The sequence below is a fragment of the Oreochromis aureus genome, linkage group 17, assembly GCF_013358895.1.
Source record: "Oreochromis aureus strain Israel breed Guangdong linkage group 17, ZZ_aureus, whole genome shotgun sequence".
Classification (NCBI taxonomy): domain Eukaryota; kingdom Metazoa; phylum Chordata; class Actinopteri; order Cichliformes; family Cichlidae; genus Oreochromis; species Oreochromis aureus.
The window spans coordinates 12,681,193-12,696,676 of record NC_052958.1 but is presented as its reverse complement, the minus strand read 5'-3'; the positions used below and the strand labels follow the sequence as shown (position 1 = coordinate 12,696,676).

At 41.6% G+C, this 15,484-nt stretch overlaps 1 protein-coding gene across 1 annotated transcript in view; it reads right to left on the bottom strand.

The window, feature by feature from the left end:
• Positions 1–3,429: 3,429 nt before the first annotated feature.
• The window catches only part of sema3aa (sema domain, immunoglobulin domain (Ig), short basic domain, secreted, (semaphorin) 3Aa), a 36,326-nt gene continuing 24,271 nt past the window's right edge, over positions 3,430–15,484 (bottom strand). Inside the window, exons 10-17 of the mRNA XM_031726567.2 lie at positions 13,252–13,396; positions 12,934–13,153; positions 11,395–11,486; positions 11,257–11,298; positions 10,851–11,008; positions 7,652–7,719; positions 7,407–7,555; positions 3,430–6,248 (exon numbers count right to left, since the gene is read on the bottom strand). Of these exons, the coding sequence (XP_031582427.1) occupies positions 5,532–6,248; positions 7,407–7,555; positions 7,652–7,719; positions 10,851–11,008; positions 11,257–11,298; positions 11,395–11,486; positions 12,934–13,153; positions 13,252–13,396 (1,591 nt within the window). The 3' untranslated portion in view covers positions 3,430–5,531. The remainder of the gene's footprint in view (positions 6,249–7,406; positions 7,556–7,651; positions 7,720–10,850; positions 11,009–11,256; positions 11,299–11,394; positions 11,487–12,933; positions 13,154–13,251; positions 13,397–15,484) is intronic.

Genomic DNA, 15,484 nt, shown 5'->3' with positions numbered 1-15,484 from the left:
AGGACCTTTGGATGTGAATATACATATATTGCAAATGCACTAGCACATATCATGTACTTTATTTAAATAAAGTACAGTTAGCTAGAAGAAATCTGAATCTGGACTTTTTGCTCTTCCAGTACCTACTGTAAAATACTACTGAGATACTATTATAATACATTTGTGTGTAGACTTTTAGTAATAAATTTCAAAAACTTTCTTGTTCATCTTTCACACATTATGTTGCTCTTACATTTTCGTAAGCAGTCCACAGTTTAATAATCCACAGTTTAAAAACACTGTGGATTATCAGCACCCCAAAAAAAAAAAGAAAGAAGAAATAATGTGGTTTCAAATAGAAATGTAGCTTTGAGGCACGGATATGATAGGAGACGTTTAGAGGAAAGCACTTCAGACAGTGAGAAGCCCCCTTGAAGCAAAGGAAAGAGGAATAAAATCCCCCAACATAATGGTCAAGACATCCTGTTTCTACAGCTGAAAGTGAGTATCTTAAGAACTCAGACTGACACACAGGACATTCAAAGACAGTAGTCATGGTAACAGGAGCAGTAAATTCACAATGTGCATAAAACTTGAGGGGCAGGGAAGCTGTTTGCACCAGTCTATTCACTTCAGCTGACATACAACATGCATGCACTTACACATCCACATGTTACCTTTGAAGTCATTGCAACTGGATTTGAATGGAAGCTATTTTCATATATATATCTATAGATAGATAGATAGATAGATAGATAGATAGATAGATAGATAGATAGATAGATAGATAGATAGATAACCTTAGTAACTTCACAATGTGCATGAAACTAAGGTGGTGGGCCAGCAGCGACCTCTGGTGGATCTTCATGAGAAGCATATTTGGGTCTGAGTTTAAGGCTGTCTATAGATGGCACGTGATCACTAGAAAACACATAATTAACAATATTTTTCAAGAAAGATGAGCGTTGCAGTTTCAGGAAATAGAACAGGAAGATTGCTGATATTATAATAAACATCAACAATGCATCCATTCTGGCAAGTAAAGAGGTCAGTTTTGCAAGTCATCATAACTATAGTTAACTCCCCAGAGAGCTTCAAATGTGGGTGTAGATGTTTGCTAGCAGTGAAGAGCTAGTTCAGTCAAATTCCAGAAATAAAAATCTCACTTATCTCAAGTGGCATCGAGCCTTGCAGTCAGTTTCTATTGCACAAGTTGCCCCTGAGATTTTTGGCAGCATCACAACACAATAAAGGCACATTCATTATTAAAGCACTATGCAGATTGCACTTTAAAAATGTAACACCAAGACATTCCGCTTTCCAGAACAGGCAGACATTTGGACACTTGTCATAGCCGGGCACGCACAAGGGACAATATTTTGGTAACGACGCCTCAGTAAACGGTGCCAGTGAGCCGACATGCACAGAACCTTGCAAACTAATTCACCTAGCTCATTATGTGCTGTGCCAGGGATATTCCAACTGTGGTTTGCCAGAATGTCTGTAATGACTCTTTAAAACCAGGAGCTTATTATGCTGAACTTTTATTCCAAGAAATAGTCCCGATGGAAAGTGTTGTCAGTATTTTCTGCGAAGTTAATAAGCAGAGTTTAATACACTGCTGTGGAAATTTTAGCTATGCTCCCTTACCATCACCAGTAGAGCTTTCATCTGTGTAAAATACACTTACTGGCCACTTCATTAGAGACACCTGTCCAACTGTATGTTAACGCCAATTTCTGGCAGCAGCTCGATGCATTTAGGCATTTGGTCAAGACTACCTGTTGAAGTTCAAATAGGGTATTAAAATATTTCACCAACTGCTGATCTGAATGTTTTTCCACACAATCACCTCTTGGGTTTACACGGAATGGTGAGGGGGAAAAAAGAAAGAAAATATCCAGTGAGAGGCAGCTCTCTGGACAAAAATGCCTTGCTGAATCCAGAGAAGGGCCAGACTGCTCCCAACTGAAAGGAAGGCAACAAATAACCCAAATAACCACTACTAAGGTATACAGAAAAGCATCTCTGAATGTCAGACCTCGAAGCAGATGGACTTCAGCAGCAGAAAGACACACTGGGCACCACTATTTTCAGCTAAGAACAGGAAACTGAGGCTACAATTCATACAGGCTCGCCAAAATTGGGTAACGGAAGATTGGAAAAATATTGTATGGTCTGCTGAGTCTTGATTTCTGCTGCAACATTTGGATGATGGGGTCGGAATTTGGCATAAACATGAAAGCATGGATCCTTCCTGCCATGTAGCAGAAGTTCAGGTTGAGGGTGGTGTAATGTGAACCATCTAGTTTAGCCAGTTTACCTAATGAAGTTGAGCATAAATCAACAGTGACTCAGAATTCAAATCTCCAGAAATTCATCTTCTGGATGGAAGTTCCCAGAGCAGGGGTGTCGAACTCCAGGCCTCGAGGGCCGGTGTCCTACAGGTTTTAGATGTGTCCTTGATCCAACACAGCTGATTCAAATGGCTAAATTACCTCCTCAACATGTCTTGTACCTCTCCAGAAGCCTGGTAATGAACTAATCATTTGAGTCAGGTGTGTTGACCCAGGGTGATATCTAAAACCTGCAGGACACCGGCCCTCGAGGTCTGGAGTTCGACACCCCTGTCCCAGAGGATGAATCCAGTGCTGGTGGGTCTAGACCAGGGGTGGGCAATTCCAGGCCTCGAGGGCCGGTGTCCTGCAGGTTTTAGATCTCACCTTGGGTCAACACACCTGAATCACATGTTTAGTTCGTTACCAGGCCTCTGGAGAACTTCAGGACATGTTGAGGAGCTAATTTAGCCATCTAAATCAGCTGTGTTAGTTCAAGGACACATCTAAAACCTGCCTGGAGTTGGCCACCCCTGGTCTAGACTTTTCATCTAGTTCCAACATGACTTTAAATGCAGTCAGAATCAAAAATAAAAAAAATGTAATTATTTAATCAGAATGACACAGCTGTTTTTTGTCAAACTAATACACAAATGTCATCAACTGTCAAAAGGATTTCATTATGCAAGAGTCACTTTTTCTATAGGCTCTCAAAACCCAAGAAAAGGCCATGCTTTTTTCCTTATATCGGTAATAAAGTGCCTGACTGAGCTGTTTTGATTGGCAGCCTGGTATGATGTCATAAAAGGCTGGCTAGGCACCTCTCCTCAGGAAAGTCCAGGTCTGGAATGGCGGGGTGGCTAGCAGCAACTCATTTGCATATAACGCAAAAGACATTAAGAATATCAATTTTAGAGCAGAACTTGAAAAAACAAACAACAATAACAAACAGGTGTATAAACACATGAAAGAATGAATCTATATGGTGTTATGAGCAGAAACCTGAGAGACACATTCCAGGGTCATGAGGGTGCCCTTGGGCCCTTTAATTGTAGGAGGGTGAGGGCGGATCGAAAGGTTTTTTTTTTGACATGAATGAGAACAAAGACGCTTGTTCTTGTAACAGAGATGTTTATTTAGACAACTGAATGCATGCCAGAAAGAACTGTGTTACAGCAGTGGTAACTTTCAGCTCTCTCACATTTCTAACTCTGAGGGAAAGACCCGGATTAGGGACACAACAAACTTTTGAGCGTTGGTAGGGAACACTATCTTGCTCTAATTTATTGCATTGACACATTACTCTCGTCATGAACTCGGGGGGCGCGGGGAGACAGGAGGTACCATTGTTGAATCAAAGATTAAGGAGCTTGGACCTTAAAACAGCTTTGGCTAGGATATCATGAGTTGTTAATATCACTGTTTGGCAAAATTAATTCACACGTTGCGTTGAGGGATTTTTTTTTTCCTTTCTTTTTTTTAACCTCTCACACAAAACACGTAAAAAGACAATAAAAAAGATGCACTTACTGTAGGTAGCATTCACATGCAGTATAATGTGTCTTCTCCTCAGACTAGATTTAACATTTTTCTCCACTATTTCTTACAGAAATTCACAGCTAATGTTTTTCAGTTTGGGGAAATTATCTTACACATAATAGCTACTGGATGAAAAATGTTGATGGGATCGGGAGGAAAAAAAAGAAGAGGAAAATAGTGAGATGATCTGGTATGAAAGGCAAAAAGAGACAAAATTGTGCTTATCGTTGGTGGGATCTCTGTCAGACGTTTTGTTTAATGAACACACAAACCCCTGCACTCGTGCTTCTAATTAATTCATGTTCAGCTCCCTCAAAAAGGGGGGATTCCTTTTTGACACACAGACATCCGGCCACTTGGTCCATCAAAGATTTTTTTTTTTTTTTTTTTGCTGCTGTTGCCATTGTTTCTCCAATATACTGATGAGCCAAAAATACCATAATATCAAAAATAAATGCAACCCTTTCACAAAACAATGAGCAAATAAATAATAATCAAGTGGTGTTCTTGTACTGTATATGTACTGTATATACACAGAGAGTTACGTTTGTCGTATATATGTACACAAACAACTGGCAGTCTTGTTTCAGACTGGGCTTTTAGCATAGCGGACAACTGGGATTTGTGCCCTATAAATCCCAGAAAAAGCAACAACAAAATAACTTATACACAGAATCCTTGGGAGCAGAAGGGGTTACGCACACTGAAGACTACTATGTCGCCTGCAATTTTTGCCCCCCAGAAGGAGAAGCACTGGTTTGGAAAGGAAAGCAAATTTTAAAAAAAAGAAGTAACTTTTTGCTTTTTAGGGAGGGTGTAAAAAAAAAGAGCCTCTTAAAATAATTAGCTTATTATTAAAACATTAACAACAACATGCACGATGCTTTCCGAGCCTCAGTTGAAGAGGGTTATGATGAAGCACTTTTGCACAGTTGCATGACTTTGCAGTGTTTTTTTGTTGTTTTTTTAAATTTTCTCCATCTAATAATGCTTCTGTCCTGCAAAAACGACCGGTGCCATCTGTGCACACGTCGAGGCGAACCGCAGCCCCTCTGTGCCCTCCAGTGAGCGTGCTGCTCGTCTTGAATTGAAAGACGACGTGAGAGGTTCTATTCTCCTCTCAAGCAGTTCTTCAAAATAAGAGTTTTGAATCCTTTTCTTTTAGCAGTTCACATGCTCAGGTCAAACGGGCCAGCGGGCCGCACTGAATTCCCACTTCTTTCAACGTCTCCACGGCTGTCGTCCCAGCATGCTATGTCCATTTGCTTACCAACGAACACCTGACTAAACATTTTTTTTGTCCCAGTCTTATTTTAGTAGCTTATGTACAGGAGGTTGACGTGTCTGCCAGCCAGTATCCCAGGCAACCAGCATATCCTCACACATTTACAGTATGCATTCCAGTTTTTCAGTCCTCTTCTCATCTTTGTCCTTTTCACAGGTTGTGTGCTTTTGTGTCTGAATGAGAGCTTCACTGACGTTACATGTGCGGAGTTCATGTTTCTACCTAAAAAGTGTTTCAGATGTTTTGCTTTTTCTGCTGTTATGGAGAGGTCACTGAATCACACATTGCATCTATAGAACGTATTTGTGTGTTTTTGTGTGGATGCGTGGGTTTGTGCTTGCATGTGTGTCGGTCTGGTTTAATGTGTCCTTTTTTTTTTCTTTTCTTTTTTTTCAAACGCTGCGTGGAGGTCTTTGAAGCTCATGGGTCCTCCTGTTGCGTCCCTTCTTATTTTCCTGCATCCGTCTCCACTTGGTTGCATGTTGGCTGCTCGCCCGAGATCCCCCTGCGAGCTGAGAACCAGCTAGCCTGGCCTGCCCCTTCTGGCCATTTTGGGTTTTCTGGTTGTTCTTAGGTGCCTGACTGCTCAATATACCCTTTTGGGTATTCTGACTGAGTGTTGGCTCTTCTACTGTTAGATCTCCAGCCTGAAGCCATGGCCGACTGAGAGGTGGACTGGCTTGCTGTTTCTGAGCAGTGGGAGCTAAAGCTCTAGGCTGTAATGCAGAGTTGGACCCGCCTGCGCTGTCAGGCTTGCCCTGACTGTTGCTGTTAGGTGTCTTCACCCTCTTCTGTTTGCGCTCTTTCTTCCACACTCTGTCACAAAACTCCTCCACGCTGTTTAGCTCTGGGTGGTCCAAGAGAGACAGGAAATCTCGGTACCACATCCTGTGTTTGGCTGAGTGACCTGCGCCACCTCCCGCACCAGGAATTCCTGGCAGGATGTCACCCAATCTCTGGGTGGGGATGACCTGGAGATTGAGGCGGAGCAGAGGCTGGATAAAGCCGTGTTCCACAGCCTGGCAATGGTAGACGCCTGTGTCAAACTGAGTGAGGCTGCGTATCAGCAGACCTTGGTCTGTACGCAGCACTCTGTCATCTAGCTTTATCTGAAATGAAACAAAGAGGAAGACAAAGAATACAATGGGTGAAAATACTGAAAAAAATAATGATGGAACATGAGAATGAACCACAGTTTTTATACATATTCGATAATCTATATCAGAGATGCCTGTATCCTCTTAAATTAATTCACACTTGTCTTGCAGTGCTCAAAAGTACCCAAAAATAACCCATTAGAAAAACTCTTTCCAGAAATCATGACCCAGTTACTCAGAAAAATCCATAAAGTTTGATGTGAGAAGTTTTGTGACAGAACTATACAATATTCCTTCTATTAAATTACACCCCCAAACCAATTTCTAATAATCAGATCGGGATTTCTGGAAGGAGATACTGCCATTTAGCCCCCTTACATTCAGGGCAAGGGATATATCTCTTCAGCTGGTATCACTTAACCAAGGAAAGTCACATCAGTAAAAGAAAACACATTTTACATTATAATGTCAAATTTGGTCAGGAAAGAAGAAGAACAATGAACAAGGGTTCAAAGGAAATGCCTTGTTTCAGGTCTCACTGAATACATGAGTATCGGTAAGAAAGATCGAAGCAAACTCCAAAGGTTCCTTTCAAGCTAACGCTGCTTCACACTGCATGGAAAAACTGCAGCTACATCAATCACCTGGGCTGTCAGCACAGAGTGATGCTGTCCAGCAAAAAGTAGAAGCTGGCTTAAACTTAGCAGCAAATCATGCAGCAAGTGTGGGTGGGCACAGCAAATTCTTATTAGGTTAATTTCATAGCTGAACACTATTTTTTGCTGAAACAGTAATATCCTTCCATATAAAATTATTAACGGCTGTGTTTCACATTTCAATAAACCCTCTGACTTGTGGATCTATTACACAGCTGGACTTTTTTGTATCGTATTTCTCTTTGCTCATTGGTACCTAAAATAACACACCTAGAAAGGCCAGCTATAAAAATACAGCCGCAGTACAAAAGTTAATCTAAACACCCACACCCAGTGGTTTTCACCCTTTTGGGTCTCTGAGGTTAAAGATTAGAAGTGTCATAAGTCACTAGATGATGGAGCAGGAAAGGTGGAGCCCTGGATGGAGATATTTTGTCTGGAGAAATCTGACTATGTGTAATATATTTTATAATCATCTAGCAGTATATTAGCAAGTCATCTTAGGCATACACACCTCAAGCTTGCGCTCGTCGTTGGGCTTCTGCAGTTGCCAGTAGATGAGCGCTCTTTGAGACTTGGGGCTGCACTCTAGAAACATACTGCTGTTCTCCACACCAAACACACTCCTGTCCTCCACGCTGTCCCCTAAGCCATCCATGTCATCTGCTCAATGCAAAGCACATGCAGACAGACTAATGAGATGCAAATGGCATGAGGAGGAGACAGTGTGTATGTGCTTGTATGAAATCTTTAAGGTACCGTGATGCTGAAGGTCTGAGCACTGGGAAAGAGGATCTCCATTTCTGATGTCTTGCCGTCTGGTTCGCCTGTGAAAAAACGACAGTGAAACTGAATGGAAGTGGTGGAAACAGACAGCTATAAGGACCTGTGGAAAACTAAGTACGCTGCATGATTCAGTAGCTTGCAGCACTACCTTTAGCAGCAATAACTAGTTTTCTGTAGGACTTCATCAGTCTGTCACATCATTGTGGAAGAATTTTGGCCCACTCATCTTTACAGCACTGTTGCAGTTCATTAAGATTTGTTGGCATTCGTTTATGTACAGCTCTCTTGAGATCATGTCACAGTATTTCAATCAGGTTGAGGGCTGGACTTAGACTGAATCACTGCAACACTTTTCTCTTTTCTTTTTCAGCCATTCTGTTACAGATTTGTTGCTATGCTTGGAGTCATTGACCTGTTGGATGGTCTTGTCTCGGTCAAGCTTTAGCTGTCGGACAGATGACCTCACATTTGACTCTAGAATACCTCAGTACACAGAGGAGTTCATGGGGGACTCAGTGACTGCAAGCTGCTTAGGTCCTGGGGCTGTATAGCAAACCCAAATTAATACCCCTCCACCACTGTGCTGGCTGTTGGTTTATGGTGTTTGCACTGATATGCTGTGTTTGGTTTTCTCCAGACATGGTACTGTGCATTATGGCCATTTCCAGAAGTCTAGTGGTTTGTTCAAATGTAATTTTGCAAACCTAAGCTATGCTGTCATGATCTTTTTAGAGTGAAGAAGCTTTCTCCAGGTGATCACACCACACACGGCATACATATTTGAGTCCTTTTTCAATTGTACTGTTATCATCTTTGCTCTCAGTTGGCATGCTAAATGTTAGGGTTGCAGATGTTGCCCTTAAAGTTTTTACAGTTTATCTGAGCATTGCGAGGTCTGACCCTGGGGTAAATTTGCTGGAAGATTGTGGAATTATGTGGAACCCAACTCTTTTTGTACATAAATGAGTTTAACTGTACTAATTAAAGTGGATCTGGACAATCCTCAAAATTTTTCAATTACTGTCAGTTAACTCTTTTAACCACATGTAACTATTAGCTTCCAATTCCACTGCTGTAAGCTAATACTTGATTTCACAGCTATATAATTACACGTACAGTGACCAGATTTGACGTGCTTCTCCATAAAGTTTAGCTAACAGTTAGCCGACACTGTTAGCTAACAAATTTCACTTTTTATCCATATGCTATTTAGCCTTTAACATACACCATTAGCTAATAGCTAGCTGTACATTTAGCAAAAAAACAACAAAAACATCTTTTTAGTTACTGACTGTGTTGCAACTGTTTCATTTGTTGACCCATGTCATTAGATTTCTGTTTAATTTCTCCGTTTTCTTTATTGCAGGGTTATTACCTTACAATATAAAGCACCTTGAGGTTACTGTTGTTGTTATTTGGGGCTATAAAAATAAAAGTTTATTGAAAATGATTACCCATGCTATCAGGTAAAAACTGTTCAACTGTTATACAGTAAGTGAGATATGTTACCCAGATATTCACTTTGTTTCCATTGCTTTTTTATTTAAATCTTTTATGAATTTCTTTTGGCTGCTACTACTTAGTAAATTATACTTTTAGTTAACTTATCTAAGATTAGCTTTGCAAATATCCAGTGGTATATTTGTAACCTGGTTGGGAATCATTGCTGTACATGACAAGTTATTTCTTATGTACTTTTTTATTCCCACCACTTGGGGGCAATGTTTACCCAATGCCCAAGAAAACAGGCACTAACTCAACCTTTAACTCCACTGTTAAATCACATGGAAGGAAAAAAAAACAGCAGAATGTAAGAAACATAAACCTGCTGAGCAGTGAAACTGCGCTTCATTGCCTTCCGATGAGCCGTTATTATGAAACACATACAGCATTGTTTTGCCCTTGAAACGCCTTGTAAAAGCAGGCCCAGTCTTTGTCCTCTCCATATGAAAAAATCTACTGTGTGATTTGGCTTTTTAATGCGATGGCAAGGCGTTTTCAAAGTCTGGCTTTACTGACTAGCTGTGAATGGCTCCCTAGTTCCTAGTTGTCATGGTTCAAAAAACGCTGATGGCCGCTGCAAAAATCAAATCGGGTGCGAGCCAAACATGAGGCAACGGCTGGAAAGAAGAGAAAGAACCAAGGTAGGGATAAAAAGTAGAACCACTGAAGGTTTAAAAAGAAAAAAAAATGCTCAGCATGTTTGTGTGAATTCTCCACACAAAATTATGACCATTTACATCCCGCTTTTTTCACACGTGTCCCTCGTCTGTACATTTCCTGGGCTAACATTCCTGTCTTTTTTGGCCATCTGAGCACGTGCAAGGTTGGGTGTCTGGTTCTCATTCTGGTAGTGAAAATATTTGCAGTGCAGTGGAGAGCTGAGAGAAGCCTGTCCCCACTTTAAACATGGGGTGTGCCACCTCGTCTGTAATCTTGCCAAGCTGGAGTATACCCACTGGCCTACTTCTGTTGGTGTGAGAAGTTCTAGATGAATGAGACATGGGGGTGTCGCGCTATGTGTGTGTATGGGAGGGTAGTAGTGGTGGAGTGGTCAGCCTAATCCTGCTGGGTGACACCAGAGGGTAATTTGAGGGTGTGTATGTTCATACCTCCTGGCTGAAGGGTGAAGTGGTCAGGCAGCTCCTGGTTGCTATAATTTATTGTGTGTTTGTTTGTCTTTGGATATTTGTGCATATTTCTTAATGTGTCTTGGTCGGTAGGATGATTGAAGCACAACTCAGAACAACTGTTACTGGCTAAGATGCTGGATTGTACTTTTTTGGAATGCATAATTAGTGCGTATGTGTGTTTAATGACTCAATTTCGTGCCGGTGTAATATTCAGATTACTTCCATGTTTAGAAGTTTTGGCATACAATGGCTATCTGTGTCTGTTTTTTGGAGTCGCCACACTTACTAATAAGCCAGTGGAGGTCTGACGCTAGAGAAATGAGGCTGCGCATCAGGATGCCCTTGAGCATAACATTTAAAACCAATTGTTTTAAAGCCAACCAAAACAGCAGAATGCAGGTGTACTGATAAGTCCCAGGTGTGACTGCATGTGACGACATTAATACAGGATGTTGTTGAAAAGCAGCGTGCATGCTCAGCAAACCCTCCGAGGATAAATAAAGGTTAAAGAAGGGTGTTTAGCGATTGCGGGCTCCTACCTCTTGGCAGTAGGAAAGTATCTCGAGCACTCAGCACCGTCCCAGGCGCAGTAAGGGTCTCTGGCCAGGCAGCACTCAGCGCAAGCTTTCCCATACACTTCGCAACGGTGTAAAGACATCTGCGATACACCCAGGGCTGAGCCAAGGTACAGCTGTTGCTGTGGGAGTCAGAGAGAGAGCGAGGATGTAAAAATTAAATGTTCCTGTGCGCCTCAGTTGGAAAGGTTCTTGCAAAAAAAGGTGCTTGTGGGTTTAGTTCTCAGTGGGCACATTCTTCGCTTATGGATAACAGTGTATGTTTAAAGACCGAGAATTTCTCGCTTTTTTTTTTGTTTTGTTTCACTTGGACCTTTACCCTTGTCAACAGCTTTTGGATTAATTACACAGTGAGAAAGCAAGTTTTTACCTGCTTGGTGGACAGCTCCATAGCAGTAATGGGAGTAGGCTCCTGTACAAAACAAATAAACCCCATTTAACGCCACTTCTACGGACAATATGTGTTTTTATAGGGAGGCTATTAGCACGCAATTACAAAACGTCATACCCTAAAGACAGTCATCTCTTCCAATACAACCTCCTCGAGGTCATGCCAGCTTTCTCTGGGGATCGTCACCACCTTCAGCACTGTTCCTTTATCTGAAAGGCAAAAGACAGCATGCAGTAAGTGTACATGCAGGCCTGTGCTGGTCATACATTAACATCTGTGGTGCATGTATGTATGGTTTAAGTAACAGATTAGAAATACGTGTGTGTGCCTTATTCAAAAATACATGTTAAGTGCAAGAAGAAACATGGAAATAGATCAAAAAATTAAAAACGATTAAAAGAGATTCTCTGCGTTAAGCACTCCAGCATATTTTCCTTTATTCAGTCACTTTTCTTTCTGTTTGGTTTTTTGTATGTGTATAACACTTTTTCAGTCTTTCTCTGTCCACCGTCTGTGTTCTTTTACCCATCCTAATCTTTCTATTTTATTGCCCAGTCTAAAACACAGCTTGTTCTTTATAACTCAGCAGAGAAAAGCCAGCATCCAGGACTCTCTTCATTGTTGACACTGAGACTGGTGCTTTTCAGGTGTCATTTAATGAAGCTGCCAGTTAAAGGCACTGCGAGGCATCTGTTTGTCAAACTATAGATTCTGATGTGCTCTTTCTCAGATGTGCACACAGAGGCCTCCCACTTCTCTTTCTATTCTTATTTCCAGGAACAATAATACTCTGTGAGTTTCAAAGAAATATCTTTTCTTTGTCCATTACAATACTCCAGATGCTCAACTATCCAAACATTTTGCTCCTTTAATCAGTACAACAGTTTTCAGCTGTGCTAACATCACTGGGAAAGGGGTTTCCCACCGATCAATCAGCTTTATAAAGTTGATAAACTGGAATTAAGTACCACAAAGAACCACTGGAACACAGGAGGGGTCTTTGTGTGCCTAGACAGATATTCCATTAAAAATCACTAATAATTTATGACTAACGGTCCTGCTAGTCGTTAATTGTCTTTCCCAAAATTTCTGATTATTTTAATCCCATTTTAATTAAAAACAAATTGAGCTCAGTGGTTCAGGCCAAGAAGTTAATCGGAATCAACTGGTATATCAACTGGTCCCAGTGCCATGTGATGGCTCATGATGATATCCTTTTACACACTCGGGTTGCCATTTCAAAAAGTGAAATTTGGATTCTGCAAGCTGCTTTGAAACCCATCTTCACTCAAGCTCCCCCTATTTCAACATAGACATTTGTTAGTGACATCAAGCTTTTTGAGTGTATTAGATACTAATGTCAGTACACTGTAAATAAAAATAAAATAAAAACAGAAATTAAAAGTCGGTTAAAAAAAAGGAAAATATTATTGTAATTTTCCGTATCTGTTTTTGAGTGGAAATATCTGTAAATACTAAATCGTAAAAATCTATCTGTGGTTAAAAAATGCCTTTCATTTTAAAACAATACACTGGACTTTATTTGATCTGATTTTGTTTGCAGTGTACAACCAAAAGTACTTATGGCGGACCACCCTGGCGGTGAAATAAACATACAGGAGCACAATATTTATTGCAGTGTCATCTGTTGCATACCTGTGCCAATGAACATGACGTCATATTGCCCATCCTCTGCCTCCACTTTGTCCACCACCAGCTGGGTAAACTGGTAGTCCACGTCCGTGCGTACCATTATGGGTCGTCCCCCTATTGGGTGCACCGGGTTGTACATGGCAGGGTGACCCCTGGCGAAGGTGATGACATCATCCGGAAGGTCCTTTGTAGAATCGAAACCTCCAAATGTCTTGCTGGGGCACTGAGATCAAGACGTGATATGTTTGTTTCGTCTAATATCGTCTTATAATGTCTCATTATTGCTCATAAATTTACAAAATTTTTGCTAAATTGCCTTACAGTTCCAGGGCGAGGGTAGGGCACCCTCCCTTGGAAGGGCACCCACTGGTAGTTGGGTCCATCTCTGTGGGCATAGGGACCCAGGAAAACCCTCCTGATGTCTGCCATGTTGTACATACACACTGCTGAGCCTTTAAATATGTTACTGTGGAAGGAGAGAAAGAGAAATAAATCCAGAAGGGGTGAGTTTAAGGATCAAGAGGGGGAGGAAGCAAGAGGGCGGTGAAATAAAAGAGATGACAGAGACAAACAAAGGGGATTCGTAAATGATCGGTCACAAGACAGGGATTAGGAGCTTGTTAAAAACTGAAGAAAGACAACAAAATGACCCATCATCGCACAAAGACAGAGCGGAGCAAAGTTGTCATTACTTGAGTACAGCAATGACAGATTGGAACTTCTCTCTGATTGCTTCCAGCCTCTTGAGAACAGACAGGAATTTGGGCACACCACCAACAAACCAGGAGACCTGGTTCAGAGCATATTTGAAATCCCCTCCAATATTTTGTGAGCATTTGCTTGAGCCAGATGGGTGGATTTTGCTTTCACAAGGAAAGCAGGCAAGGTCGATCAATCACGCTAAAAAAAGGGAAGTGATGTGGATTTTATTTTTTCAATTTAAGCTCTTTCGCGGGTCATCCAGAAGACAGCAATTTGAGTCGTGAGTCATTAAATGGGAGAATCGGGGAGTTTCACATGAATATTCCAACGTGCATACTCCACAAGAGTTATTAAATATTCTTGTGGAGATTATGACAGAATAAGCACGATGCTTGCAGTCTATGGAGAGCGTGAAGTCTATAAACCTTCCATCATATCTATTCATCTATTTCACAGTTTCATAGATTTATTATTTTTTACTTTATGAGGATAAATGCCCCAAATAATCATTCATTTACTTTCCAGGTGTCACATTTTACAATTACAGATTTTCTTTTGGACAGCAAATCTCCTTCACTCGCAGGAACCGAATGCTTCAAAATGATTCGAGATGTCCTTTGTCTTGCTGACTGCAATGGGAAGTTGTATCAGCCTAATTAGGGATGTGGCTGGCAAACATACAGCCGACAGTACTCCACAAAGCATGGAAGATGAATGGATTAGCATTTGAAAATGTTAATTACAGAGAAATTCAATTAACTCCAGGGGCAAAAAAAATGACGCTCCAATATCTGTGCTTATGAAGAAGGGTGAAAATGTGTTTGTGCAGATACACACAGACTCACACAGAAAGAGGCATGCAAATTCACCCCTAGAATGCACACACACAGACACACACACACCGAGGTACACAATCAGACACTGATCTGTCAGTGGCAGCTTCTTTGTGCCTCATTAAGCAGTGATATTAAAAGCCGGTCCCTCTGAATCTCTGCTCTATTCATCTCTGAAAACCGGCCACTTAGAAAACCAATTAAACCACTCTAATTCCTCAATGCCCCATAATTGAATTTTAAAGTGTACGTGTGTGTGTGCGTGCTTGTGTGGGCAGACGTGGATACGTGGGTGTACGCCCACCAGCGCCCACCAACCTCTGGGTTTTAATACATCCCTGAAAGCAGTGAAAAGCCAAACAGGTCTGGTAAAGCAAGGCGCCTGTCACTATGCGTTAGCCTGCACCGCTCCTCTATTCAGCTCGTCTTATCATTAGCAGTGATTGATGATGAAGTGTTTGTCCTCCTCTTGAAGCGGTGCAGAAACAGTACCGGACACACACACACACACACACACACACACACACACACACACACACACAAAAGCCCTCCTCCTTCCTGAATGCAAATTCATCATCTTCATCATCACGATAAGTGCCACCATCTGTGCCATTTCAACTCACTTATCTGCCCTGCCCCATGCCTTCACCTCTCCACATGCTTCAGTAGAGACACACCCGGCTTCTGAAAACCCCATTCGAAGCTGGGGCGGTGGCCGAGGGGGGTGGGAGGAAAAAAACAACAACAACAAAAAACCCCCGTGGATTTCTGTTAAGTGAATATCATGTTTCTCTCGCTCCCTCCTGCTCCATAATCTGATTTTCCTACAAGCCTGCCAAGGTTTCAGTGAAAAACGGGACAGGTAGTGAGGAATTGGGGAATCTGATAAAAGCAATCTCCAAATCTGAGACGAGGGGAGGGCTACCCTCGGAGAGAAAAGCATCCATGAGACACCTGTAAGTGGATTACGAGAGCGCCGTCTGGGAACTTGACAGAGGCGCACTTGGTCGCTTGCATCG